Below are 26,051 nucleotides of genomic sequence, written 5' to 3' on the forward strand. Positions count from 1 at the left end.
AAATTGGGTTTGTTTTCTGGGAAGGACTTTTCAACACAACTGACATCAGACTTTTGCACGTTTATGGTCCAGAAGCCTGATTTGTCCATCATCAAACCAGTTTTAAAGTGTGATAGGATCATTGCCTTGTTGCAAAATCTAACTCTATCCAAGTGTAAACCTTCTGACTCAAAATGTTTACCTCCAGAGGAACAAATATTTGTGAGGATGTTGCAGGATAATCGAGGAAAGCCTTCCATGAGCTGGAAACTGCTGGGACATCAGTTTCACTGTCGTCAATGTGGCAGGATGTTAACCAAGAAAACAGCCTCCTGTTAAGTTTGACTGAAACTTGCTGATGTACAAGCAATACCTTCTGGTGAAAAGATGTACGGCCAGAAGACTGAACGATCTGGTCCCAAACAGGAAGACAAGAACGTTAGGAGAGGTTGATATGAGGCTTTCAAAAGGAAGAAAACTACTTGCATGGTGGTGGCAGCATTGTGCTGTGGGACAGTTTTGCTGCCAAAGGCACCGGTGCATTTCCCAAGCTGGATAACATAAGGAAGGAGGTGGACCAACTCCAGATTATTCAACCTTTCCTCAACTCAGAAGCAAACCTGCTGGAACTTTCACAATAAAACCAAACCTATGCATCTAATCCTTGTTTAGAAAATGTTTGCAAGATGTTTGCTGTGTGATAATTTCACCCTGAAAACAATATGAGTGCAAAAACTTCGTTAAAAGCTGAAAATGTATATCAAATCCATGCCTATGGTGATTGAAAATGCTGTATACTGTTCCCATAAACCGCCAGCGTTTATGCCATGACTACATTATAATGCAGTCATACATTAGAAACATCACCTCTGGATTTATCAACAAAGCAAATCCTCAAAGGGGTTGAGTGATCGACAAATAAATAACTGAAACCTTAACAGTCTAAAGTTGCGCAGTTTTCTGAGGTCATAAACTCGTTGCTTGGGAAGGAGGACCAGTGGACCAGTATTAGGAAGACGCATGTGATGTTTCTTGCTCACACTGGTCCACTGAGCAGAGCTGTCACCAGGCTGTGATGATGGATGCCTCACATTGACCGAGCCCTACCTCTAGACCCCATCCAGCAGCTAATACGTCACCCCCAGAGATCTGATGTTCAACCTTCATGACCCCCACACTGTGCTGATGCAGGATTTATGGTGTCTGTGCGTGGCCTGATCCTTTACCATTTATTCCGCGGCGTTATGGGAACACCAAGCTTTCACACGCGTTTTGCGCACGACCGGATCCTATTGGATGAGCAGTGCAGGGGATATTAGTGATGATAGAGAGAGAGAGAGGGAGAGAGAGAGAGAGCTCCTGTCTCTCCAACAGCAGACGCACAACGTTCCTGATCGCACTCTAGATGCCTTTACAGCAGACGCACCTCTGTCGGCTGTGAGGATCGTTTCCCTCCCTCCTTCGTGCAGCAAAAAGCGAAAAGACACCGAGGTTTAATGCCATTGCAGAACACGTGGAGAGCCTCTTTACGAGTCCCCGCGGCTGTGCGCCTTCCCTTCCTCCCCCCCGCTGCCATGGAGGAGCGCAGGCGGTGGTGCAGCGCTGGGAAAATGAGCGAGAGGCGCAGAGGAGGCAATCAATGAAGGCGCGGAGAGCTCCTGCGCGTCTGGGCAAGGTCGGTGCCGAGCGTGGATGAGATTATGTCCGAGTGGAGACAGCAAGGACGGACTTTTCTGCTTCCTCTCCGGGGATGCCCCCTGGAAAAAACAAGAGTTTCTCTCTCAGAGGCGACGAAGACCCGTTTCCCTCCGTTTGCGCGATCCTGCTTGAGCCTCTATTTGTGACAATCCCTCGTCGCTCTCACCTGGGAGGTGAGGCGCCCTCGCTCTGGGTGATTTATCGGTTCCGTCGCTCAGTGCCGAGGCCACCTGCGGTGATTTAGGCGCTGCAGCAGCGGGGGATCCAGCTGTGTTCGCCGGACGGAACGCGTCTGCCGCTGCCGCTGTCCATGGTGCTGAACCCGGGCTCCAGGAATGGTGGAGACGCTGAGTATCGCAGTGATCGGTGCTCCCGGAGTGGGCAAAACTTCTATAATCCGCCAGTTCATCTATAACGATTTCTCGGAGGCGTACACGCCGACCAGGAGCCGATACGTATACAGACCCTCGGTCATTCTGAACGGGAACATGTACGAGTTAAAGATTTTGGACGTCCCGCCAATCTCCTCCTTCCCAGCAAGCGCCAGTCAGGTAATTTTACTTCAGCCTCACTAAAGAAAAACAAAAAAAGAGATCATAAAATCCATGTTTGTACGCACACACACTCATGTATTTTCTGCTTTTTAACCCGTATATTGTTTCAACTATTCAGCATCTCCTTGCAGCTGCAACCAGAAGACAACATTGGGAAAGAGGGATAAATAAGGTTCCTATCAGATGTCTTTACTAGTTGCTATGGAGACTGACTTAAAGCCTTGGAGCATCACTTTGTAAACTACACCCCCTCATGAGGAAATAATACATTTTTTAATCAATCGTGAGATGTCTTCAGTAGATTTCTAACTAAAACCGAGCAGCGCTCAGAGCCAGGTAAATTCTGATGAGCTTATTATATGATGCTGCCGCTGCATCTGCTTAAACTCTCTGTCTGTGCAAAAGGAGACTGGCCTTTTATCCATAGCCAGGGGTCATCTGCTGCACCTGATTAGAAGAAGACATATTTGATCCAAGGATTATGGTCAGAGAAAGCTCTCAGTGTCTTTGCGTGTTTTGCTTTAGAGACTTTAAAGAAGCGCGATGCTGTCGTGTCATTAAACTTCCTTTCTTCTGTTGCCAACCACTCAAACGTGTGTATTTAAAGAAGTAGTAGTTGTGGCAGCTATTTACAGTAATGTTTTAGTTAATTAAAAAATAACAACATAGCGTATAAAGGTTTTATAATTTTAATTAGTTTTACTGGGCTTTTTTAACTCTTGAACAACGATCCTTCAAGTCCTAAATCCTGTCTTTGTGCCGCCGTTTCTCCAGTGTTGAAACACAAAGAGGGAATTTGAAGGAATTTAGAAAGCTTAGAGAGAAACCCGCTTTATGTGTCAAAGTCGGACTTCAAATAACTGTTATGTGCAGTCCCTTGAAAAGGTTTTTGTCTCTTGAACCTATTTACATTCCGTCATATTATAACCACAAATTCAGTTTGTTTTATTGGGTTCTTATAGACCAAGAAAAAAATGATGCATGATTGTTAGGAGTGATGTATATTCTCCAAAATTGTTTTTCAAATAAATATCTAAACAGTGTGGTGAGCATCTCTATTCAGCTCCACCTGAATCAGCATGTTGTGGAACCCAAATTAGAGACTGAATTGCCTGTTCTTCTCCAGTTAGCTCAAGCTTAGTCGGGTTGGATTGAGAGAAACTCTCAGTATTAATTTTCAGTTCTTAGGTTATCCAAAATTTAGTTCTGAACTTTGACTGGGTCATTATACCTCTTGGATAAGCTTTAATCTAACTTGTTCCATTGTACCTGTATGGCTAGGATCGCTGTCCAGCCGGATGGCGAACCTCTGCCTCGGCCTCCCGTCTTTTGTAAACTCTAATAACAGTTTAACATTTTCTACAGGATTTATACGAGTTTAGCTTCAACCATCTTCCCATTAACTCTGACCAGCTCCGTCCCTGTGGCGGAGAAGCTTTCCTGCAGATGCTGACATGATGCATCCATCTCTGTGTCTCAGGGTGGAGGTGGTGTGTTTGGGTGACTTGAAGGTTTGGTTTTTCACAAATGTTTCCCACAGAGGCCAAAGAATTTAGGTCTCATCTGACCAGAGAACCGTCTTCCATGTTAGCTGATTCCAATACACCCTGCATACGAGACTTCTTGTAGCTTTCTTTCAACATTGGCCTTCCACGTGCCATTAAGGCCAAATATCTGAAGTACACAATAGATAGTTTTACCGTCAACATATCCTGCCACTTGGACTATGTATCTCTGCAGCTCCTCCAGAGCCACCATGAGCCTCTTTGCTCTCTCTCTCTGATTTATACCCTCTTTGTCCTACTTCTCAGTTTAGGTGGATGTCGTCATCTTGGCAGGTTTGCAGTTGTGCAACTGTCTTTCCATTTATAGGTGAGGGTTTTTAGTGCTCCGGCAGATACTGAAAGCTTGAAATATTGTTGCGTAACGTAACAGCCCTTTAAACATCTCCATGTTATATCTGACCTTTCTGCACTGTTCCTTCATGATGCTGTTTGTCCTCTTAATGTTCTCTAACTAAGCACCGAGGCCTTCACAGAACAGCTGGATGTATATTTTAGGAGTCTCAGAGGAGAGTAAGTTGAACACGAATCAATGCCGCACTACTGCAGAGGTGTAGTTGCATGACTAAATCATCGATTAGGGACACCTTGACTTGTACGATGTGGACCTTACATTAATTCTCTTTAATAGGCAATTTAATGTCTTAAGCTAGCGTCGGACATTACACCTCATCTGCGTCTTTGTTTGCAGTGTGTGTTTGACTCCTGTCTGTCACGGCTTTCATCGGAGAAAATCTCCCGGGTCAACACACCAACCTGTCAATTACTGCTGCAGAAAATGTCCTCTTTTTCTCTCACCTTGAGTTTCACCAATAGTTCCTGCAAGAAAGGCTGTGATTATCAGACAGGGTGGGAGTCAACAAACGAGGGGCTTGTAGAAGGCCGGCAGAAGGGTCGGTACAATCTACCTGACAGAATTACAGCTTTTCATCCAGACCTAATGTTTCATCTAAAAGGTGACGAGAGGTCTGCGGCATTGTTTGCCACCAACTGGGACATTTTGTAAAGTCTCGTTCGGCTATATAATGCCGCTCAGAGTACAAGAAGGTGGGTGTGAACAAAAAAGAAGGAACAAGACAAAGTGAGTCTCTTGAGTTTAAAGTGTAGGAGTGTATGTCGCCAAAAGGTTGAGTCACATCAACAAGCTTTTGGCACAGTGCCGCTATCACAGTGTTGTGTATATTCATACTAACGGGGGCTCCTGTTAGCGGGGTCGTTGTTGAGAACATCACTGACTGAGTGCCGCCGCCACATTTCCAGCCTGCTCTCTGCTCCTGTTGTCTCTCGCTTGTCCTCAGTATGTTGATGTCCTCTGTTCACAGGCAGAGCACTGATGGGGCGGCACGTCTGAGTCACTGCGCCTCTCTGTATTGACCCCATCAGCGGAGATGTGCAGTAACCCGAGTCAGGGCCAGTGAGTACCGAGCCGCACAAAGAACAGTGATTGAAATTCACTCACTGCGTGCGGCAAATTGAATTAAAGCGCCTTTCCCAGTTAGAATACTGGAGGGAATAGGCCACCAATAGAGGTCTGAGTGGCCGCAGTCAATTAGACAGGTTCCAAAGAGCTTAATGGACACTATCGGAGTAACAGTGACTGAGTGAGGAGTAATCTGTCCTCTGAAATTTGTGATGAATAACCTGGAGGATACAGTGAGTCAGTCCGCCTCCATGCTGATCCAGCCGGGCAGTTTCTCATCTTCTCAGATTATATTTAAAAGGCAAACTTGTGACCCAGCTTCAGCCAGACTTTCATGCTTGCTGGTCCCAGATTTCTGTTATTTTACTGGGATGGTTTAATGATTTGTTTGCACAATGTTTGTTTGCTGCTGATAGTAAAGCTTTTAGAGAGCAGCTGTCACAATGTGGCAATAGGATGTTCTGACAGATGGATTTAAGCTTGACGGAGCATTCAGCATGCTTGCTCTTGTCTTGTTCTGTCTTTTATCGTATTTTATTTTTCATTGTGCCATAATGTATCTCCATGACTCCCCCCCCCAAACTGAAGATACTCTGTCTCCCTCTCTTGCTTCTCTCTGGATCGTTTCTCAGTTATCTCTCTATCGCTACGCGATAACTGCACAGAAATTAGAGCTTTTTATGTAACACGTTGTGTCGTTTGGACTTTTGTGGACGCAGTTGGAATAAGTGCCCATCTGTGAAGAGATTCACAAGTCATCTAAAAGCTGAGAGGAACCACAAGTTTAAAAAAAAAAAAAAGATAATGGTTGTCCTCTGTTTCTATTACTCTTTGCATATGAGCAAACTGCAGCAGTAAAATTTAATACTGAATGTTTTATGGTTTAATTTGCAAGCTGCCTTGCTTTCCAAAGACAGAGCAGTGTGATTGTTTCTACAAAAAAAAAAGCTTACGTTTTCATCCAAGTTTTTTTATGGTATTGGAGGTGGATCAGAACTCCATGAACAGAAATAAGCATGTTTCAAGATTATTCTCCATTAAATAAATCTAGTTTATTGGATAAAAACAGAGCCTACAACAAAAGACGGACATGACCAGAGGTCTGATCTGATTTTGTTGAGATAATAAGATCAAAAAGCATCTTGAAGAAATAAAAGCTAGGGTTCACTTTCATTTTTGGCTTCTTTGGTTTTGGACTAAGGCAGATTCTCTAATGTGTTCCTGGGTTTTGACCCTGGAAAATTCAGGGGAAGCAAAAACTGTAAACGTTAATTTGAGAAACCAAATGCGTATTTCGTTTCTCGCCTTTTTGCTTGTACCGTCGTTTTGTTGACATGATTTTGTCAGACTGTCAATGTATTTATTTTGTTGTAGGTCTTCATATGTTCTCGCTAAGTCAGGCATGTCCAAAGTGCAGCCTGGGGGCCATTTACAGTCACTGTGCTTATTTTGGGTTGCCCCCCAAAGAAGGATTTGCTCCACAAGCACAGGTGGCTGATGCAGATGGAAGATTTTAGTTTTTAATTAGAGCAAAATTAATGCACAAAAGGTAAAATCCTATAGCTGAAAATGTTAAGTACAACACAAAGTATTCACCTTTTAATGAACACACTTTTGACATTCTCTTTAATTTCATAGTATCTATCCAATGATATTTAATTACTCAAATGCAGACTTTGGTGAATTAAAATCTGCTTTGAATTCAATTATTAAAATTGGCTAATTACAACAAGTGGTTTCAAAGAACAACTGTTGTTATATTGCTAGACCAAAAAGAGTTCAGTCTATTATTGTTGAAGAGTCAAATTCAATTATTCAAAATAATTTGCAAACTAGATGATACAACAAATGAGCAAACCCCTTTTAAAAAAAATTTGGATTTACACATTAATTTCTTACAAAAAATCTGAGTAATTTATTTATTTAACATAATATTTTGTAGAGCAGGTACAAAAGTAACATAAATATTTTTGTTTATAAAATTTTTGTTAATTTTTTGGCCCTCGAGTTCCTTTGACTCGACAATTTTGGCCAATGTACCGAAAAGTTAGGACACCCCGGTCCTAATTTCTGGAGGAATCGGCTTTCAGTTATACATATTCAACAACTTATGTCAAAAAGTGCACTGCAGTGTCTAGGATTCATCCCACACCATACCAGTTTGGCTCCTTTTTGTCAAATAGCTGAAGTTCAGTCTGATTGGATGGAGAGCATCAATGAACCTCGGGTTTTCAAGTTGTTAGCCTCTTTCAGCCTCCAACAGGTTTTCTTCCAGGTTTGAGTAGAATAGAAACCGGCTTTATTGTGTCTCAGTGGGGAAATTCAGGATTATCCTAACTTAACCCCATCATGTTCCCATCAACTCTTACCAGCTTCCCTGTCCCTGCTGAAGGAAAGGCTCCCCACAGCTTTCCCTATTATGATGCAATAGTTTTCCACCACACATGTTGTTTAGCATAAACACCAGAAAATTCAACTTTTTTTCTCTTTGAACCAGGAGCCTTTATTCTATTTATCTGCCGTGTCCAGTACAGGTCTTGTTGCAAACGGGACTTTTTCAACAAAGACTTTCTTCTTCCCGCTCTTCCATGAAGGCAAGATTTGTGTAGAGGATGACACATGGTTGTCCTATTTGAGCTCTGAATCTCCGCTGCTCCTCCAGAGTTACAACGATGTAAATGGCTGCTTAATGATAAGCAGCCATTGATGTTGTGGCCCGGTCTGTCAGTCTAGGCCAGGCATCTGCAGTTTTTACAATCCAAAGACCCTTTTTGACCTCGGTCCAGCTAAATAAAAGCTCGTTTAGAGCCATAAATGTTACACAAGCTTTTGAAAATAGACATCGTATAATTATAATTTTCAAAAATGTGATGTAAAAACAAAACAAAAAACAAAACGCATAATACAAAATAAAAGAAAAGAAACAAAAGTGGTGCTTTTGGTGTCATTCTTTTGTGGAAATTCAATGCAATTATTCCACAAAAGCACAAGTAAAACCAACAATTGTTGCTATACCTGTTTTTAAAAACACTAGTTGGTTCATTATCATTTTTAGCCAAATTTATTAGGAGCCATTGTTGAACTTCCTGATTTAGGTGAACAGGCTTACATAGCTGTGACATCATCCAGGGAAGACAGATAACCCACTATTACCATCTAATGTAGAACAGATTACTAGATCAATGTGTGCTTCTGTGCTTTTTTGTTTCTCTTGTTGTGTCTCTGCTCTGTCTTCTGTAACCTCCAGTCGGTCGAGGCAGATGACCGTTCATACTGAGCCCGGTTCTGCTGGAGGTTTTCCTTCCCGTTAATGGGGAGTTTTCCTCTCCACTGTCGCTTCATGCTTGAACAGTATGAGGGATTGCTGCAAAGCCATGTACAATGCAGACGACTCTCGCTGTGGCTCTACGCTCCTTCATGAGGAGTGAATGCTGCTTGTCGGGACTTTGATGCAATCAACTGGTTTCCTTATATAGAAAATTTTTGACCAATCTGTATAATCTGACCCAATCTGTGTAATATGATTGAATTTGACTTTATAAAGTGCCTTGAGATGACATGCTTCATGAATTGCCGCTATATAAATAAAATTTAATTTAATTACATCTTGGAGGCTTTCAGTGGTGCTATGCTCTCTCCTTTTCAGGATGATCAACTGAACGGTGATCCTAGTGATTCTGGGATACTGTTTTATAACTTCTTTGAGCTTTTCCGGCACCTTTCACCCTGACCTGTCTGCTGTGGTCCATTGCCTCCATGATGCTCTTTGATCTCTAATGTTCTCATGAAGGGAGCCTTCTCCAGACAGCATGTTTCAGTTCCTTCTATGGGTGTTCAATAGGATTAGATCATAGGAGGCCACGTCAGAATAGTCGTAAAGCCGATCTAAGGTGGTTTTAGCTGCGTGATTCAGTCATTATCCTTTTTGAAGACCCATGACCTACAACTGAGACCAAGCGTACTGACACAAGGCAGCACATTTCTCTCCAAAATGCCTTGATACTCCTGCGATTTCATTGAACACTTCACAGATCTGAGACACCCATAGCCAGATGCAGCAAAGCAGCCCAAGAAAATAGCCAAGCCAAAAAGCTCCAGTTTTGTCTCACCTGTCCAAAAGGAAATTGGTTAATTTTTAGTAAATCTTTATTTATTCTGACTTTTGTCAGTTTGAAGGTATTTCAGTGACCATTTTGAGATTTTCTCTGATTAACCGAGGGGTAACAATAATTTTGTTCATGACTGTAGCTGTATTCTTCTTATAGCATAGACCTAGATCACAATCTTTTTCATACTGAAACATAAAATTATCATAAATAATAAATAAAACATTGTTCAGGTGTTAAACAAGAAGGACCAAGGATTCTGGTCTAGTCTTCTTTATCATTACTCTTATCTCTGGGCATGAATTCTGTCATAGCTTTGCAAAACACATAAAATCTAAGTTTCTCTCTCGCCTCTGTATCATCCATGTGCTGAAGGAGAGACGTATAACACACAATTAAATGAGCCTGTAGATGCTAAGTGGATTACATAAGCTTTGGACAAAGCCATTCTGATCCCAGGTTTACAATTCTGACAGCAGCTTCATATATAAAGGAGCAAACAGCAATCCCTTCAAACTCTTCTGTTACAGCTGTTTCCATCTGAACGAGAGGGAGACGCTAAACCAGAAAAACGTGATTTTACAACAGATCCCGTCTCCTTCCTGTAACACAAGCACTGCAGAAACTCAGAAAAATAATTTCCCTCGGTCTCAAGAGAGACAAACCCACCAAAAAGCGATGTGTCCCACAGTCTTTAAAGATGTTCCAGCCACAGGTCATCATTGATTAATAGAAATTTCACCTGTGGGGACTGTAATAGATTGTATCTGCGAGCGAGGCGGCGTGGCCTTTCCATGACACCTCTTTAATTGCTCATCAGCGTTTCTGCACCACGTCACACCCAGTGCTCCTGTGCTCCAGCATTATTAGCCATCACAAACACGCATACCATTAAGGGCCCCTCCACTTCTTCGCCCGTCGTAATACTCAGAGACGCAGCAGCTTTTGTCTTTGCATGCTGGAAGCTGACCAGGGCGGGCTGTTGTCACGGAGACGCGGTCTGTTTGGGTCTTGAGGAGCGAGGGATGAGATGCTCTTTTTCCGCACTGGTAAGAAGGACCTATTGAAGGATGCAGGCAGTGGCACCACGCTGTAGTTTTACGCTCCTGCGACTGCAGTCTCCCATCCTGCACGCATGCATAACTCTGACTATCACACACGTACTGATTCCTTTGATTCCTGCTCATCGGGAGTATACACGGGTCCAGCACCTGATTTGTGTTTATTTGCTCTGCCCGGCTTTCTTGTTTGGCTCTGCAGAACTCGCGTCGCTCCTTCAAGCTCCGCCTCCGCATTTAAAACCAGGATTTGGATGACAAAGAGATATGAGATGAGAACACAAGCTGCTATTTTTAGGCCACGAGATGCGAGGCTGCAACTGAAAGCCGCCGTGTGCGCCTCATATCTTCGGCTGCCTCAATTAGGATTGAGCTGTGATGATATGCGTTGCTAAGGGAAGGAAATATGCCATGTTTTCCTGAGAAATACAGCACGACTTGGATTTAAATTGCTTTGGACTCTAATAAAGTTACAGTGGGACTCAAATATCAGCAACCTCAGAGCCGACCCAAGCTTGAATGAGGCCAAAAGCAGATATTCAATTGCCGGCCCATTTGTGCTGCTAAGTTGCCCCCGTATATCACCCGTTTTTTGATGATTTTTACATTTAACACAACTTGTTTCACGATCAACTCACGAGGCAACAAATAATTACACTGATTCTTCAACAGATTGTTTTGGTGGCTCCCCCTAATTTAGATTTTTATGTAACAAAAACCTTTTGCTCTCCGGCCCACTTCAGCTGCTCTCGTTGGACTCCATATTTTAGCCAAACAATCTCTTAGTTTGGCTATTTTAGCACATGCATCAAAATAATAAGCAGCATCAGTATTATCATAGAAAGCATTAGTAGCCAGAATTCAAACAGTCTCATAAGTTAACAAAAATCAGAAAGTCACTGAGAGTTGCGGAGCACGTTGGACCTGTGGAGGGAAAAACAATCCTCTTTGTGGAAACTTTACATAAATAATAGGCAAAACAAACATTTATTACGACCACAGCTCCAAAGACCGGCCAGGTCCCAGTGACTCGTTTGGGCCCGGTTTCTTGTTAGCATGTTCTGAAAGTTGTGGTCACCAATGCTCTCTTCAGGACTTTCTCTTCCACCTAGACCAGATGAACCAGGGCCACACAATCAATCAGAGGGGGACATTAAGACAACATGTGAGTTGTGTCCCATCCCACAACGGCGAGTTAAAAGGGATGTAAAAATAGCCAGTTACCTCTCTGGTGTAGGAAAGTTTCTCATATGTGAAATGTCATTCACAACATTTCATCTACATCGGGACATATGATGTTTTTAAATTCCTCCTTTTCACATTAAAATGATCCCATTGTGGTCTATATAAAACAGACTTCCTTGTTAATTTGCCACCATATTCCCCCCTTTTTGCCCCTGTTCTGAGGTGTGTCTGAGGGCAACTCGTTTTGGTGCTGTCTCTTTAAATCTAAAGGAGGAATTTGACAACCCGCCACCCTCCAGGTTGCAGAACGTTCTGCTTCACCCCTTTCTGCCATTTTTGTAGTTTGCCGGGGGACAGCGCAGTGAACAACCTTTGACTCATCCACTTTTAGCTTTGGGATCCTTCAGCTCGGACTACAAAATCGCTCCCAGAAATATAAACAGGGGATTCGAAAAATTGGTAAGCTGGAAGTCCCTGACCTTGTCTGGCACTTCTGCAGGTAATCCTGTGACATAATTGTTCAAAAAACGTAATAAAAACAGAGAAAACTGAAAGGCTTGGAAAAATATGTCCCACTAAGTATAAAAAGATATTTACGCAGCTCCTTGACAGACTACATTCAACCTTTCTGCACTCCTAGAGACTCCTAGTGCACAACAAAATGTATTTAAGTGGATTTTGGATGATGTACCCTTTGAGTCAATTAAAAAGTCAGCTAAGTGTTGTCTTGTAGAACCACGGTGTTCAACCCCAATATATATATATATATATATATATATATATATATATATATATATATATATATATATATATATATATATATATATATGCATTTTTAGTAGGATAAAAACAGCTTAATACTCTTGGTTTTACATGCATAAGGTATAAAGGCAAGGTTGTATTGAATTATTGATTATTTCAATAGAATAAACAGGTTAACCTTCATGATCTCTTGTTTTGCCTAATGTCAGTAAAGGCACAGATAAGATTGGTGGAAACAGAATGGTAAACTTGGCATAGTCTACTTACTTTGGTTCTGTCTTTCTATCCAGATATCTGAGTTTTCTCTTGTTTTATGTTTTTTTTTTAGTTTGTTTCATTCTTGTATTTCTGATCATTGTCTAGATGGCTTTCTTGTATTTGCTGGGCTTCCAATCAACAGTAAGGTTTCCTAAATCCCCGTGCACCATTTTATATTTACGATTTGCTCTTCATTAGCTATTCAGTATGCTGATCCCCATTCAGCTTCAGTACATAGCAGATAACAGGACCCACGTAATGTCCATCAATCACCTCCCCAGCAGTTAAGCCTTCACTTTTCAGCCTGTCCTTGTCAGATATTTCTGTTGTCCTGTCATGTCTGTCGTGTCCTCTCTGATTATGTATCTCTTGTATCTTCCTCTTTCTGTAAGTTTGTTATCATTTCTTCAATAAATCCCTTTCTTGTCTACATCCCGTTCCTCCACTACTACACCTATTCATAATCAGGTCAAAGGATCACCAACACACATTCTGTTTGGAGAAGTTATTTGGAGAAAAATGCTTTATTTTGGCTGAACTCGATGATTCGTTTAGAATAAACCTTAAAATTCAGCTGAGCAGCTAAGATGAGAGGGAGAGCAAAGGGTTTCTATACAATTTGTACTATTTTTATACTGAAGTCTCATAAAAATGTACCTTAAACAGCAGCTTTGCTAAACACCTATTCTGTATTATAGAGTGAAATCATCAGCAACATGCCTCCTTGGGGGACACTAAACTGACCAACCGGATGTTTTTAAACTCTGTCAGCAGTAAAAAAAAAAAAAAAACACAACGAAAGCTAGAGTTTAAGAAACAGAACAAGGAAACAAAACAATGTTTTTATCCTTGCTAAACAGTTTAAAATGAATTTCAGTGTAAGTTAGCTTTAAATGATTATTATTTTAACATAACGAGACATTTTTTGTTAGTATTTATATGACCTTTGTAAACCTAGTCTGTGTCAATTCAGGCTCTTTTAGGGTTTCACGGCCAGCAGGGGGGGGCGTGTCAGCAGCAATGTCTGCTGGTACCTTGGGCCGGCCCGGGGTAAGTTGTTAAAATGTCACTAGATGACTTGGAAAGAGAAGCGGTTATAGCTTGCACCTGTTTTCTCACCATCCCCGTTCACTTTTGCCCGCAGTAGTCCCGTACATCTCATGTTTTTTTTTTTTTATCTCTCCTCCACGTCTCATGGGCCTCATTATCGTCCCACTCATGTGAAAGTGTTTCTTCCTGTTGACACAAACCCATAAATAACTTCTTCCAGGCCCAAATGAAGGCAAATTCTCTCTCATCAAGATGCTCACATTTCCAGTAACATCACCACGCTGATCATCGCCTTTTCTCTTATCTTCCGCTGTCATAAATTATCAGCTGTATACGTGGGATAAACTGCGCGCTGGTATTAAACAGGACATTTTTGTGTGCGATTACATTTTCCGTTTTCAGATGGAAGCCATTATGGAAAAGAGCAACAATACAGTGAGCACAATCAATAATCTTCAAATCAATATGTGTTTTACTGCCACAAATTTATGTCTCACTGGCTTAACATTTCAATTATGTCAGTTTGCATTTTGATATTTCTATATTACATTAACAGCCAATCTCATACAGCAAAAAGAGACCACATCATCTGAGCTGGATTCAGGTGCATCAGTCAGAAACAATGAACAGCAATAATCTGAGAAGCTTTAATGATCAAGGCAGAGTTTGACCACATGAAGAGCTTCAGCAGAGACTGTGATCATGCATAGATTATCTCTGCTGCTAACAAACAGGAAACTCTCTCCCGGCATTGATTAAACCCTTTAAAGTCTGTCTTTGATCATCCAAATTACAAAATATATTTTTAGATTTAAATCCTCCTCAGATGCCTTAAATGGTTCAGCTTGATTTCTGCTGACTCATCTAGGTTGATATGGGCAAAACTATGAATATTCAAATTGGTGCCGCTTGACTCTGCTGCAGCGGCTTACACGTGAGCTTGTTCCCAATTCTTTACGTTGACTTTTTTTTTTTTTTTTTTTTTTTTGTATTTTATTGCAGTATGTTTTTTTTTTTTACATCTTATATAGAAAAAATATAGACGAAAATGCATCCCTCATTTTGATTACATCTGTGCAGTGGAGTAAAATACCAAGTTAAGCAATACTTTTTTGTTTTGCAAAACCAAATCCAGTGGAACGATCCCTTTAAATTAAATGTATCTGAAGTACATTTTAATATTTCAAGTATCCTTTTTATAAAGATGTTAAAAATTTCTAGGAATCTCTAGTCAGTAATCCAAGGCTTTCTGTTTCTCAGCTATATAATTATGATATTGACCCTTTCTTTCAGCGACTGCCCACTCGACTGGATGAGCATCCATATTCATTTTGCCACCAAACGCAGTCAGCAGGATGGTAATGGAGATAAGAAGAAAGCTCCAACTTTAAATGTCAGAGAACTGCAGCAAAAGGTGGCATCACCAAGTCATTAGGTGCAATCTGCATGTCAGAAAAAGCCAAGCATTAAAGCTTGGAGTCTGCTGAACCTTACTGAGTTTTAACTGGCTTTAGTCATGTGAGATCTAGATTGAGCTTTCAGCAGCGGACGCTCCAGCTGAAAGCTCTTGATCTTGTGTTAAACAAAGTGATTTTCGCAAGGGAAATCACACCAAGTATGGTGGAGGAACTGTGGTGCTGTGGGCCAAATTCTGGGAACCTTGTGTGTTCTTGACAGGGTATTTTAAATAAAAATCGGTTTCTAGAGTGTTTCCTCTTCCACATCTAGAGTCAAACTCTGGACAATAAATAAACCCAGTGAAGGTTTATTTACAAAGCGAACAGTGAAAACTCCCAAACCAGAGGGGCTTCTGTATTTTTAATTCAGTAGCACCTGGTGGAAGTGAGGATAGATGCAGCGGTGAAACTGAACAGGACTGGATCAGATATTCGGAAAGGTAATGGAGGGCTTATTGTTTTGGAGCGAGCGGAGGGGAAGAAGATCCTGGTGCTCGCAGAGGGAAGGTTAATGTTCCAGAGGGTATTTACATGAAGAGGGGCAGATGAAGGTTGGAGATGTTGACAGAGGCTGAACTGAGCGCTGGAGAGCGGGCAGGCCGAGATCCTCCTCTCTGTATGATTCAACCGAGTGAAATAATTCAGGATAGGACTAGGTGAGGCCATGCTGGCAAAAAGTACAGGAGCAGCGGCGCCAAGAATTCTAGCTGCTGAGATTTTAGAGAAAAACCTCTATTTTTTACATTAGACTTTATTTTGCTCTAAATAAATGTAATGTAAATGTAGTAGTTTTAGACTAAGAATTTGCTTATTTCTTCAGATCAAGTTATAGATGGAATCTTAAATCGACAGTGTTTGTGGTGTTCTTTTTTTTATTGTGAAAAGAAGCTACTAAAAATATTCATACCCAGAGTTCATCCCAAATAGCTGGCAGTCGGTTTATCTTTCACAAGTTTGGGAAAAACTTTCAACGCGTCTTCGTTGTGGTTCTTTAAGCAGACCTCATATACAAGTAGATTTTTACTACTAATTAGTTAACCTTCCAAAGCACATAGAAAATGGGTAACTCACATCAAACCAGTCTGAGTAGGAATAACAGCTCTTGCCAAAACGTCTTTTTGATGTCTTGCTACGCCAGTCTCTCTTCATGGTCTCTCCCTCGTCACAGATCAGCCAATCAGAGGGACCTCTCCTTTTGATAGGACACGCTGGGAAATCAGGAAACAGTCTGAACAAACAAAGGCGACAAACATTCCCGACGTTCCCAATTCTTCCAACATTCCTTAGTTTATAGGAAGTGAGATTGCAGCTATGTGCAGAAGAAACAACTTGTAGTTTTTTTCTAAAAAGAACATATATAAACATTTTAAAGGAGAGTATTTTCCGATTAATAATACTTTCATTTAATGAAAAATTCTCAAAAGCAAGATGGAGATTACTGTTTTTCTGAACAGTTTTGTTGAGCTAGCCTGTAAATGGCAGGATTTAGCCTCATATGTTGGGGAAACACTATTATCTCAGCTTTAGTGCTGATGACCTTTTCCCCAAACACTTATTCGCTGATGAAATCCAGTCATCTGTTTTCTATACTTGCTCAATCCTTGCAGCACAGGTTCACAGATGAGCTGGAGGCTGTCCCCGGCAGTCATTGGGGGAAGAGATGGGGTACACTCTGCACAGGTTGGCAGCAAATCACAGGGCAACACAGGCAGAGACGCACCAGGACAAACAACCGTGCAGTCACACGGTCAGATCTGAAGGCCATTTTTAAAGGCCAGTTAACCTAACATGGGTGTCTGTGTGAAGCTGGGCAGACCTTTGCATGCACAGGTAGAACACGCAAACTCCACACGGAAAGGCTGGGGTTTGAACCCAGGACCGTGTTGCTGGCAGCAGTGCTGACCGCTGCTCCGCTATGCAGCAGACTGATAAAATCCTGAAACCACTTTCCAGTTAAACGTTACATTCCAGTAGCTGAAATGATTGTTTCCTGCACACTTCCCGCTGCAGCCACAGCCTGATAGACCAAATTAAATCCAAGTCTCAGAAAGCAAAGGCCCAGAAGGGATGTGGACTCCCTGTCTTGTTCATCCCTGGGTCTTTCTCCCTTTTTTCATCTTTTCACCATTCTCTTAGGCCTCTCCTTGTTTTCTAATTTTAAGCATCTGTTTTCTCCCCCAGAAAATCTTTCTCCCGTCTCCTTCAAGTTTCTCTCCCCATCTTTAATCCGATCAAATATTTATAAATTCATTGCCTGCCGGTTGAGGCTGCAAGGGAGGTTCAACGGTGCACTTGTGAGAGTTTGAGGAAACGCACCATGAACAGAATTAGGGGTGACAATGTTTTTTTTCCTGTAATTTGCTTTAATTACACTTTAAAACTCATTAGCATAAAATAAAACACGCTTTTCTTCTTCTTTTTCTTCTTCTTCCTCTTCTTCTTTTACAAAGCTGAATGTACAATGAGCGACAAAGCCTGATGTAACAGCCACATGAGTTGTTTTTCTTCCACTGACAGACTGTGAGTGATTGGTTTCGTCTAACCTCGGTCATCGTCCTTGAATGTGTGTAGCTAGGAGACTGAGCTGTGTTTTCTTCTGGGTGAACACCAAATGACTTTATTTCAGGAAAACGGAGCTCAAAGAGTCACGGGAGCTCTGGGAATTCATCCTCTGTGCACATTCTCTGCAGCAGAGGCATGCAACATGTGATAAAGAGCCAAAAGGCTATTGGAAATTGCAGAAAGGCAAAGTACATGTTGTTCAGCTAGCTGCCCACTGTAATTACTCTGGTTTTGTTGGTACTGCATGTGTACCACATTCTCTAAGAGGCGCTTGGAGCCATAACAACAAAAATGTGCTGTTTCTACAACGCAGACAAGAACTATGTTTTTGAGATTGGTGATCAGATTTTCAACTCCATGTCCCTCAGCCATCCACGTGAAGTTACTAAACTAAAACATAGCTGTGAAGTGTACGAAAGCAAAACAGTTTTTACATATTTTACAAAGAAATATCTGGATTTGTATTCACTAACTTGCCCTTAAATGAAATCCTGTGCGAACAGGACCGGAGATAAAGCTGTGGAGACGTTTCTAGGAGAGTTTGGTTTAAAAAAAACAACTCCACAGCCTTTCAGTGTTTATGTGTTGCAAAAGCTAGTTCAATAAAAGTCAAGTCAGTCAACCAAATTAATATAAAACATTTATTAAGACAAAAAGGGGTACTTGGAGCCCTAGTTGTCCCAGTCCACATATAACATCACAACACTCCACAGGTCAAGGTAGACCCAGTCACAGACCTCAGTAATTTCCCCACAGCAATGCAATAATCACAGCAATGGTAATATGAAGCCTAACTGAGCTAACATATAGCAAGTCTCAGGATCTCAAATAACTCATGAATTACAACAACACGGTCAGGTCTCTTGCAAGACACGCTACCAGTTCAAGCACCTTCTTAAAATCTCGTGTGGACACACTATAATACCGCACACCGCAACAGCAGAGAGGCACAGTCATCACAGAGCTCCAACAAATGTTTCTGATCAGTCCACAACCGCCCAAAACAGAACGAGTCCAGCACAGCTGCAAACGTACCAAGACACACTGCAGCTGGCCAACTACCAGGAGAACATTGATCAGAGAAGCAGAGGTAACTCTGGAGGAGCTGCAGAGACCCGGAGCTCAAGTGAGAGAACCTGTTGGCATGACACCAATAAGTCATGCACTCTGAAAATCTGGTTTTAATGGAACTCATGGCACGCTACGTCTGAAACTTGCCACATTACATTTAGGAGACAGAGCAAACATGTTGGACACATGTTTGGTCTGGCCAGATGAGCCTGAAGGTGAATGCTCTGGTCAACATGCAAAGCACAAAGTCTGGTGAAAAACTAACAACGCGCATCGTCATAAACACGGCACACCCACGGTGAGACATGGTGGTGGCGGCATCGTGCTGTGGGGATGCTTCACAGGGCGTACTGCAAGAAAACCTTCGTACAAGCTTTGAAGAATTAGGGTCAATCAGTTGACAAAACATGTTTTTATTTATTTATTTATTTTTTTGTTTCTCTTGTTTTTTTTTATTTTTTTATTCTAATACATAAAAATTTACTGCTCAAACTTTCCCTCTCGCAAAGAAATCAATTTTTGGCACTTTTTGTGTTTCTCTCTGTGTTGTTCAGGAATGGCTGGATCTGCGCTGCAGAGGAGTCCGCAACGCCAACGCTTACATCCTGGTGTACGACATCTGTTGTGTGGAGAGCTTTGAATACGTCAAAATGATCAAACAGCAGATAGTGGAGAACAGGTACGCTCACACGTATCCCCTCATCCGTTCCTGACAATCCAACCTCTGATGGGCTACCTTTCAACATCGTTCCTCGTCTTACATAAAAAGCTGCCTGATCACTCATTTAGAGACCAGCGACAAAGCTGTTTAATTGAAGTGGTGCCACGGATATGTTTACTCTCTCTGTGGTGGTGTCGTTTGATTTTTCGCCTTCCTCCTCGAAATCAGAGCGGCTTTGTTTTGACATTCGATAGCGCTGCTACACGAGGGCTGTCGAAGCATTCGACTGCAATTTGAGGATTACTTGGAGGATACTTCTCCGTTTATTTGACATGAAGAGATCAAGAGTTGAATGCCAGGGGGATATAATACAGATCCGAAGTCTCCTGAAGGGCTTTGTATCCACATACATGAGGCTAGGGGGCTGAACATCAAGGATCAGTGAAAAACCTGCGCTGTTATCCACAATACTGGAACACCTGAATACATTTCCATATAGAGAGGGACTTCATTTGTTGGCTGTGTTGTACACGACCAAGCTGTCTCCACACAGTCCACCCCCCCCCCCCACCCCCCCATCCATGTTTATGGCCACAGACAGAAACCCATTATCAGCTACAGGAAAGGTGAATGCAAGAGGAATCCCAAGCAGGGGCGACGTGTAGTCACGGGATGCAGATCCAAAGTCAGAATGAAACAGACTCGTAAAGCGGCAAACGGGGACCAACCCTGTGTGGAGATCATGAATAATGGAGGTTTGGAGGGCTTTCCTCTCTGTAGCTGGCAGCTCCAAGAGAACAAAATATTGGGTTAAAACGATCTGGTTCTACAAAATTCTGCTGAAAACCAGAGAAACCGTGATTTCCTCCTCTGTCTCTGCAGCCTTCTGGCATGAAGCCTTTAGTTCATTGAGCTTCTGATGGCGTTGGGTCCTTTTCCTTTGGGGTTTTATAGAAACATGGATCCAAACACTTTCACGTAGATTGTTTCTCTCCTTGCGGAAAATTACTGATTTGCAAAGAGATTTTCGCTTTACGTGAGATTACTGAGCACTGACACAGGGCTTGCATCTGTCTCTTTTTATTTAACGCTGTCAAGCTATTGGTCTGTGAAAGCAGGTGGGGAAATATGCCCAGGTATGCAAATCTTTGTCAGATGATGACATTCTCTATCAGCAAAAAAAATCTTTATTCATTAATAGAAGAAAAGATAAATTAATAATGCATCAGCCTTTACGGGTTTTTACCTCTGGCTTATCGCTGCTGTCACTAAAGCAGAAGATTTATTATCCGATTTAACAGCTTCCAGTGGATTTAACTTCACTTCAGATATTTTTAAAGCTCCAAATCCTTTGGTGTACTTTAAACTAATTGTTTCAACCAAGAGCACTGCAAAAAGGATTTTATTGTATTGAAATCAAATGTATTCCAATTGATCTCCTTTTTTCTCAGTTTGAGCGGCACATAAGAGTCTTAGATTACTAATCAGATGTTACTAAAAATATTTTGACCTGAGACACTCTAACAAAAGTTTTTTTTTTTTTTTTAGTGGTACTCCGATTTACATTAAATTTAACTCAATTTTATTTGTGTAGCACCAATTCACAACATCTAAAGGCAAAGTCACATTCAATCAAATCATACAGACATACTTTCTGCTGTGGTCAGAAATTTACAAACACTAACTTACACATAAAATTACATTAATTTAGAGGCATTTAATGATAGATTTTAATTGCTCTTTTTCACAATGAACTGACATCCAAATCTTAAGAGTGGGAAAAGGTCATAAGTATTTGCCTTTTGCACTGCTGGAATGCAGCCAGGTTGCAAGATGAGCCTAAAAATGCAAATAATATGACACAGGAGCAACAATGTGATAAACAGGAATTCCTTTTGGGCCCATTGAAGGAAAATCCATCCAGATCTTGATTGGGCCTCCGCCTTCTTCCTTTCATCTGAGGGTGAAGTTTGGGTCAGATGATCAAATATGTACACAACTGGGTGTTCCTTCAGGACAAAAACAACAAACACAAATACCAAACGGTTTGTGGATAATGCTTAAAAGCCAGGTCTGTTCCAGGAAAACTACTAATTCAAACGGACTCCACCATCTACGATAAGAAAAGCTAGCCAGAATTATGCCAGGACCTCGTTCGGGGAAATGCAACCTTTGTTGTTTCTCTGCAACTTGCTAAGGAGCATGCAAATATTAGTTTGGTTGTATGTAAATATATTTAAACCTGTATGCATAACTTTGACCTTGTCTAGATCGGAAAACAATCACAAGAAGTTCAACCTTGTGTGCCCAGCTCTTGTTTTTAAAAATTTACTGAGCCTTTATGTTGAATAAACATTGCACCCTAAAGAAAAATACCTCAAATAAATAATTTAAAGTCCAAAATTTACATGACACCCACGCTGATGATGAATGGGTGTAAACATCTGTCTGGAACTGTATCTTGAGGCCCAAATGTGTGTCTTTGCTTGCTCTTGGTTTTCATGCCCAATAATGCTGTAAACTGTCTGCTGCAGAGGGAGGCCCCTCGGGCCTCTGTGCGCTGTAATCTTCCTCTCCGCCCCCACACACCTCAGAAGACACACACACACACACTTACTACACACTAACAACCACTTTGACAAGCACCAAGCTGATGGCTGTACCTTTTGAAACCAACCCCTTGCTTTTTTCCCCCCCCCACTTCACCTGTTCCTTCAGGGAAGGCAGCAGCAGCGAGGTGCCAATCCTGGTGGTGGGTAACAAGCGGGATCTGCAGAGGCAGCGCTTCATGCCCCGCAGGGCGGTGTCGGTCCTGGTGAAGAAGACCTGGAAGTGCGGCTACGTGGAGTGCTCCGCCAAGTTTAACTGGCACGTGGTCCTGCTCTTCAAGGAGCTGCTGGGCATCGCCGTGGCCCGGGGCATGCGCCAGAACCACACCTCCATCCGTCTGCAGGGGGCGCTACAGAGGAATCGGTGCACCGTCATGTGACCCCGAGAGCTCCCTCCACCCCTTCTCATCTGTGGGATGGAGCAGACCCTGGAGAAAAGGACTCTTTATCGTAATGGCTGGAAAAATACCCCGTGGCCTCTTGCTTAACTGAGCTGATTTTTCATGAGGTTTATTTGACTCTCTGCGCTGTAAAAGACTCTGAATTTCCACACATGCTCATCCAACCACTTCCTAGTCTAATTCTGCCCACTGTGTAGAAAGGAGGAAGCAGATAGAAGCAACAGCAACTTGAAATCCAGCAAAGTTATATTTTCTCACGTCAGCTGGAAGGCTAAGCATTTCAGGCTGGGCCTCCGAATGTAACACGGCAGGTACATCAGGTCTGTAACTGGGGCTGACAGCGTGAAAGCTGTGCTAGCGAGACTCAAAACCAGAAAGGCAGCAATATTATTGAGTCTTCCTTTTGGATTTGACATATTCAGGAAGGTGAAAAGGCACAAGATGTGACGCACCAGGATTTACTTGGGCCCATGACCCAAGATATGAAATTACAAAGATAAAGAAAAGAAATACCGGTGCATGTCACTTGAAATTATCAATAAGATTTTTTTGTTTCAGTGATTTAATTAAAAAAGGGAAACTTAATTATTCAGAGTGTTATATCTCAAGCGTTTATTTGTTGATGGAAACGCAACATTTATTTTTTTTCAGAAGGTTTGAATATTAAACAAGACTGATAAAAAGAGATTTTTGATACAGAAATGTCAGTCCACTGAAAACTATGTCCTATACTGTGCAGTATACACATTCAATACTTGGTTGGGGCTCCTTTTGCATAAATTACTGCATCAATGCAAAGTGGCATGGCATGTGGGCAGGGTACAAGTCCCACTAAAGATGAAATCAGCACATCCATAAACCTTGTCCGAATAAAGAAGCATGAGATCCTGTAAAATTCAGCCGGCCGATCTGACTTTGGCCTTGAGAAAACATAATGTACCGTCACCAGCAGACTCCAAATCTTCATTGCCCGTGGAACGCTCACTTTTGAACGTCAAACAACATGGATTCTGTGCCTCTCCATTTTTCCGCCTGACTCTGGGACCTTAATTTAAGATGAAATGTGAAATCAGCCTTCATTCAAGAAGAGGTCTTTGGACCAGTGAGCAACAGTCCATGCTTCAGTCCAGGCAAGACGCTCCTGTCAGCTGTGTCCTGGATATGTCGATGAGAGTTGGCTCTTGAAACTCTGACCCCAACTGCAGTCGATGTCTTGATAATTTCCCCTGAACCCTTGAATGTGCTTCACATTACAATCTTCTCAAGGCTGCAGTTATTCCTTTTGCTTGTGCACCGTTTTCAGACACACTTTTTTTTTTTTACCTTCCACTCAACTTTCCATTGATATGCTTGGATAGAGCACCCTGTGAGCAGTCTGCTTCTTTAGACGTCATCCTTTATGGCTTACTCTCCTTGGCAATAACTGTTTGCTGGACAACTGCACAGTGATGACCGCGACAAAACATTTCTGTATTAAAAATAATGTTAATTTATAGCACTCCAATTTCCAGTTAACTAAAGCATGGATTTTTATTTGATGAAAGCTACAATTATCCAAATTAGCCAAGATAAATGGCTTAAATATATATAGCATTCTGTGTGTAATGAATCTGTATAACGTACAAGTTCCACAGTTTTAATTCAATCACGGCAATAAATTAACTCTTCTGGAAAGATTATCTTGAAATGTAAATAGATATGATAATTATTGTAGGCCTGTGGAATTAGCCTGCATTATTCATTCTTTCCCTGCCACTGTTGCAGACTCGGCCTAGGGTGAAGGGTGTTTGTCCCCACCAAGGGTGTTTCAAGGTTGTCTTGCAGCAGAAAATACTGCAGTCCCTCGTTATGATAAACTGTAGGGCATCAAACGACCTTCTGCCCTCGCCCGGACTCTGTTTCTGCAGAGTACATTAAAACCAGGGATGCGGGGAAATGCAGGGGGCCTAAAATAAGAACCTGTACTAGCATTGTGGTTGTTAGTGCGTATGTGTGTGTGTGCTTAATGTACTATAACTGTGGGCCCTGGCAGACAAAACGCTGCACCTCAGCGCACGTTGGCATCCCCCTTAATGGTAGTTGTTAAAGTGTGTGTATGTGCCTGTGTGTGAAGAGGAGAGCAAGCCAAGGTGACGCAGAGAAAGGCGGGTTTGATGACTGACATTCAGGCAGGTAAAGGACAGACACTGCAGGATAGGGAAACAGATGCTGAAGCTTTGGATTAGAATGGAGCAATAAAACCCCGCAGCGATGCCCCCAAGCGACTACACACCAATACATCATATTGAAAATGCCTCTCGTAATCGCTGTAATCCATGTGTAACGCACTCCTGCATCCTATAAAACTGAGTAAACAGAGCTCAGTGCCTCCTACAAATGTACCATTAAAGATGCAAATGGGTCATTACTAAAGCTTTAACATCACTATCTGAAAATCATCATAATGGTAATGTTGTGAGACACGCTCTTATTTCCATTGACTAGGCCAAGGTAGGTACTTTGGGAACACATTTGACCAATTTGTATATATGAACGACTCATAGAGGGATCATCCTGCATGCTTTTGTTGGTAAAATCCAACAGGTCAGGGTTTAATTGCACTGATGTGAAAATGTGATCTCGTGTTTAATCGTTATTATTTTTGCATTACATGTTTCCCTGACTCTACAGTGAGCAGCTGAGTGAATGAATGTGATTTTTTTTCTTTTCAGCGGGATGAGAGAGCACAAGCTCATGATTTCCTGCAAATGTAGTGCTAATCCTTCAGCGGGGCCAGATGGTTGCATTTTTTTTTGTAGTAGTACAAAAAAGAGAGAGAGAGAGAGAGAAATATGTAGCAGAGATATGAGAAAGCAACTGTGTGTAGCACGAGTTCCCATCATTTTGTGTGTGTGTTTCAGAATAAAAAGGGCTACAGTTTGTTTTTTGTTTTTTCAATCTGAAACCTTGTCTTTATTTTTATGGTGTCGGTACTATAGTCATTTTTTTTGACACATGAGGAATAAATAAATAAATGCATTTGAGAGCGCCAATCTTGTCTGGATTACTTCGCCATCGTTTGCAACAATCATGCCAATTTATAATCATTATGACAACAATGCCATCTTGTGGTAAAGTGATGCTATCTGGAGCCAGAGAGATGAACATCTAGTAGATTTCTGGTTTAGACTGGTGTCTGTCTGCATTAGTCCGGCAGACTAGACAATAATTTTGTTTTACTAATGATCTAGGCACTATCCATGGTGCTGAACCGGATGCTTAAATGATTACATTTCAATACAAAACAAAAACATTTATGGTGAAGTATATAGACTAGCCAGAAATTGTCAAGAAGGTCTTAGATCTAAAAAAGGAAGTTTCAGTGAATTGAATTATTGTAGTTATTGTTTTGTGTTTTCCTGATTTTCTGACCCGCCCTGGATACACACACACACACACACACACACACACACACACACACACACACATATATATATATATATATATATATATATATATATATACCTCACTATATATATATATAGTGAGGTTTTTGTTTGATCTACTGCAGTTCGCCTACCAGCCTGGCATCGGACTGGTTGTTCCCATCATCTACCTCCTGCACTGAGCTCTGACCCTCCTGGAGTAGCCTCTGAGGACCATGTTCTTTGATTTCTCC

The 26,051-nt window shown here is 41.7% G+C and overlaps 1 protein-coding gene across 1 annotated transcript; it reads left to right on the plus strand.

Moving 5' to 3' along the window:
• The first annotated feature begins 1,205 nt into the window (after window positions 1-1,205).
• On the plus strand, window positions 1,206-25,425 carry rasl10a (RAS-like, family 10, member A). Its single transcript, XM_012863390.3, has 3 exons — window positions 1,206-2,228; window positions 19,277-19,401; window positions 22,102-25,425. Exons 1-3 carry the CDS (start codon window positions 2,013-2,015, stop codon window positions 22,370-22,372), a joined length of 612 nt encoding a protein of 203 aa, XP_012718844.1. The 5' UTR covers window positions 1,206-2,012; the 3' UTR covers window positions 22,373-25,425.
• Window positions 25,426-26,051: the final 626 nt, after the last annotated feature.

Source organism: Fundulus heteroclitus, chromosome 12, assembly GCF_011125445.2.
Source record: "Fundulus heteroclitus isolate FHET01 chromosome 12, MU-UCD_Fhet_4.1, whole genome shotgun sequence".
Taxonomy (NCBI): domain Eukaryota; kingdom Metazoa; phylum Chordata; class Actinopteri; order Cyprinodontiformes; family Fundulidae; genus Fundulus; species Fundulus heteroclitus.

Excerpts from the sequence above, each read along its gene's own strand:
- rasl10a (XM_012863390.3), top strand. The coding sequence starts at position 2,013 with ATGGTGGAGACGCTGAGTATCGCAGTGATCGGTGCTCCCGGAGTGGGC. Across the intron at positions 2,229-19,276 it reads TCCCAGCAAGCGCCAGTCAG|GAATGGCTGGATCTGCGCTG; the intron begins GTAATTTTACTT and ends TGTGTTGTTCAG. Across the intron at positions 19,402-22,101 it reads CAGCAGATAGTGGAGAACAG|GGAAGGCAGCAGCAGCGAGG; the intron begins GTACGCTCACAC and ends CTGTTCCTTCAG.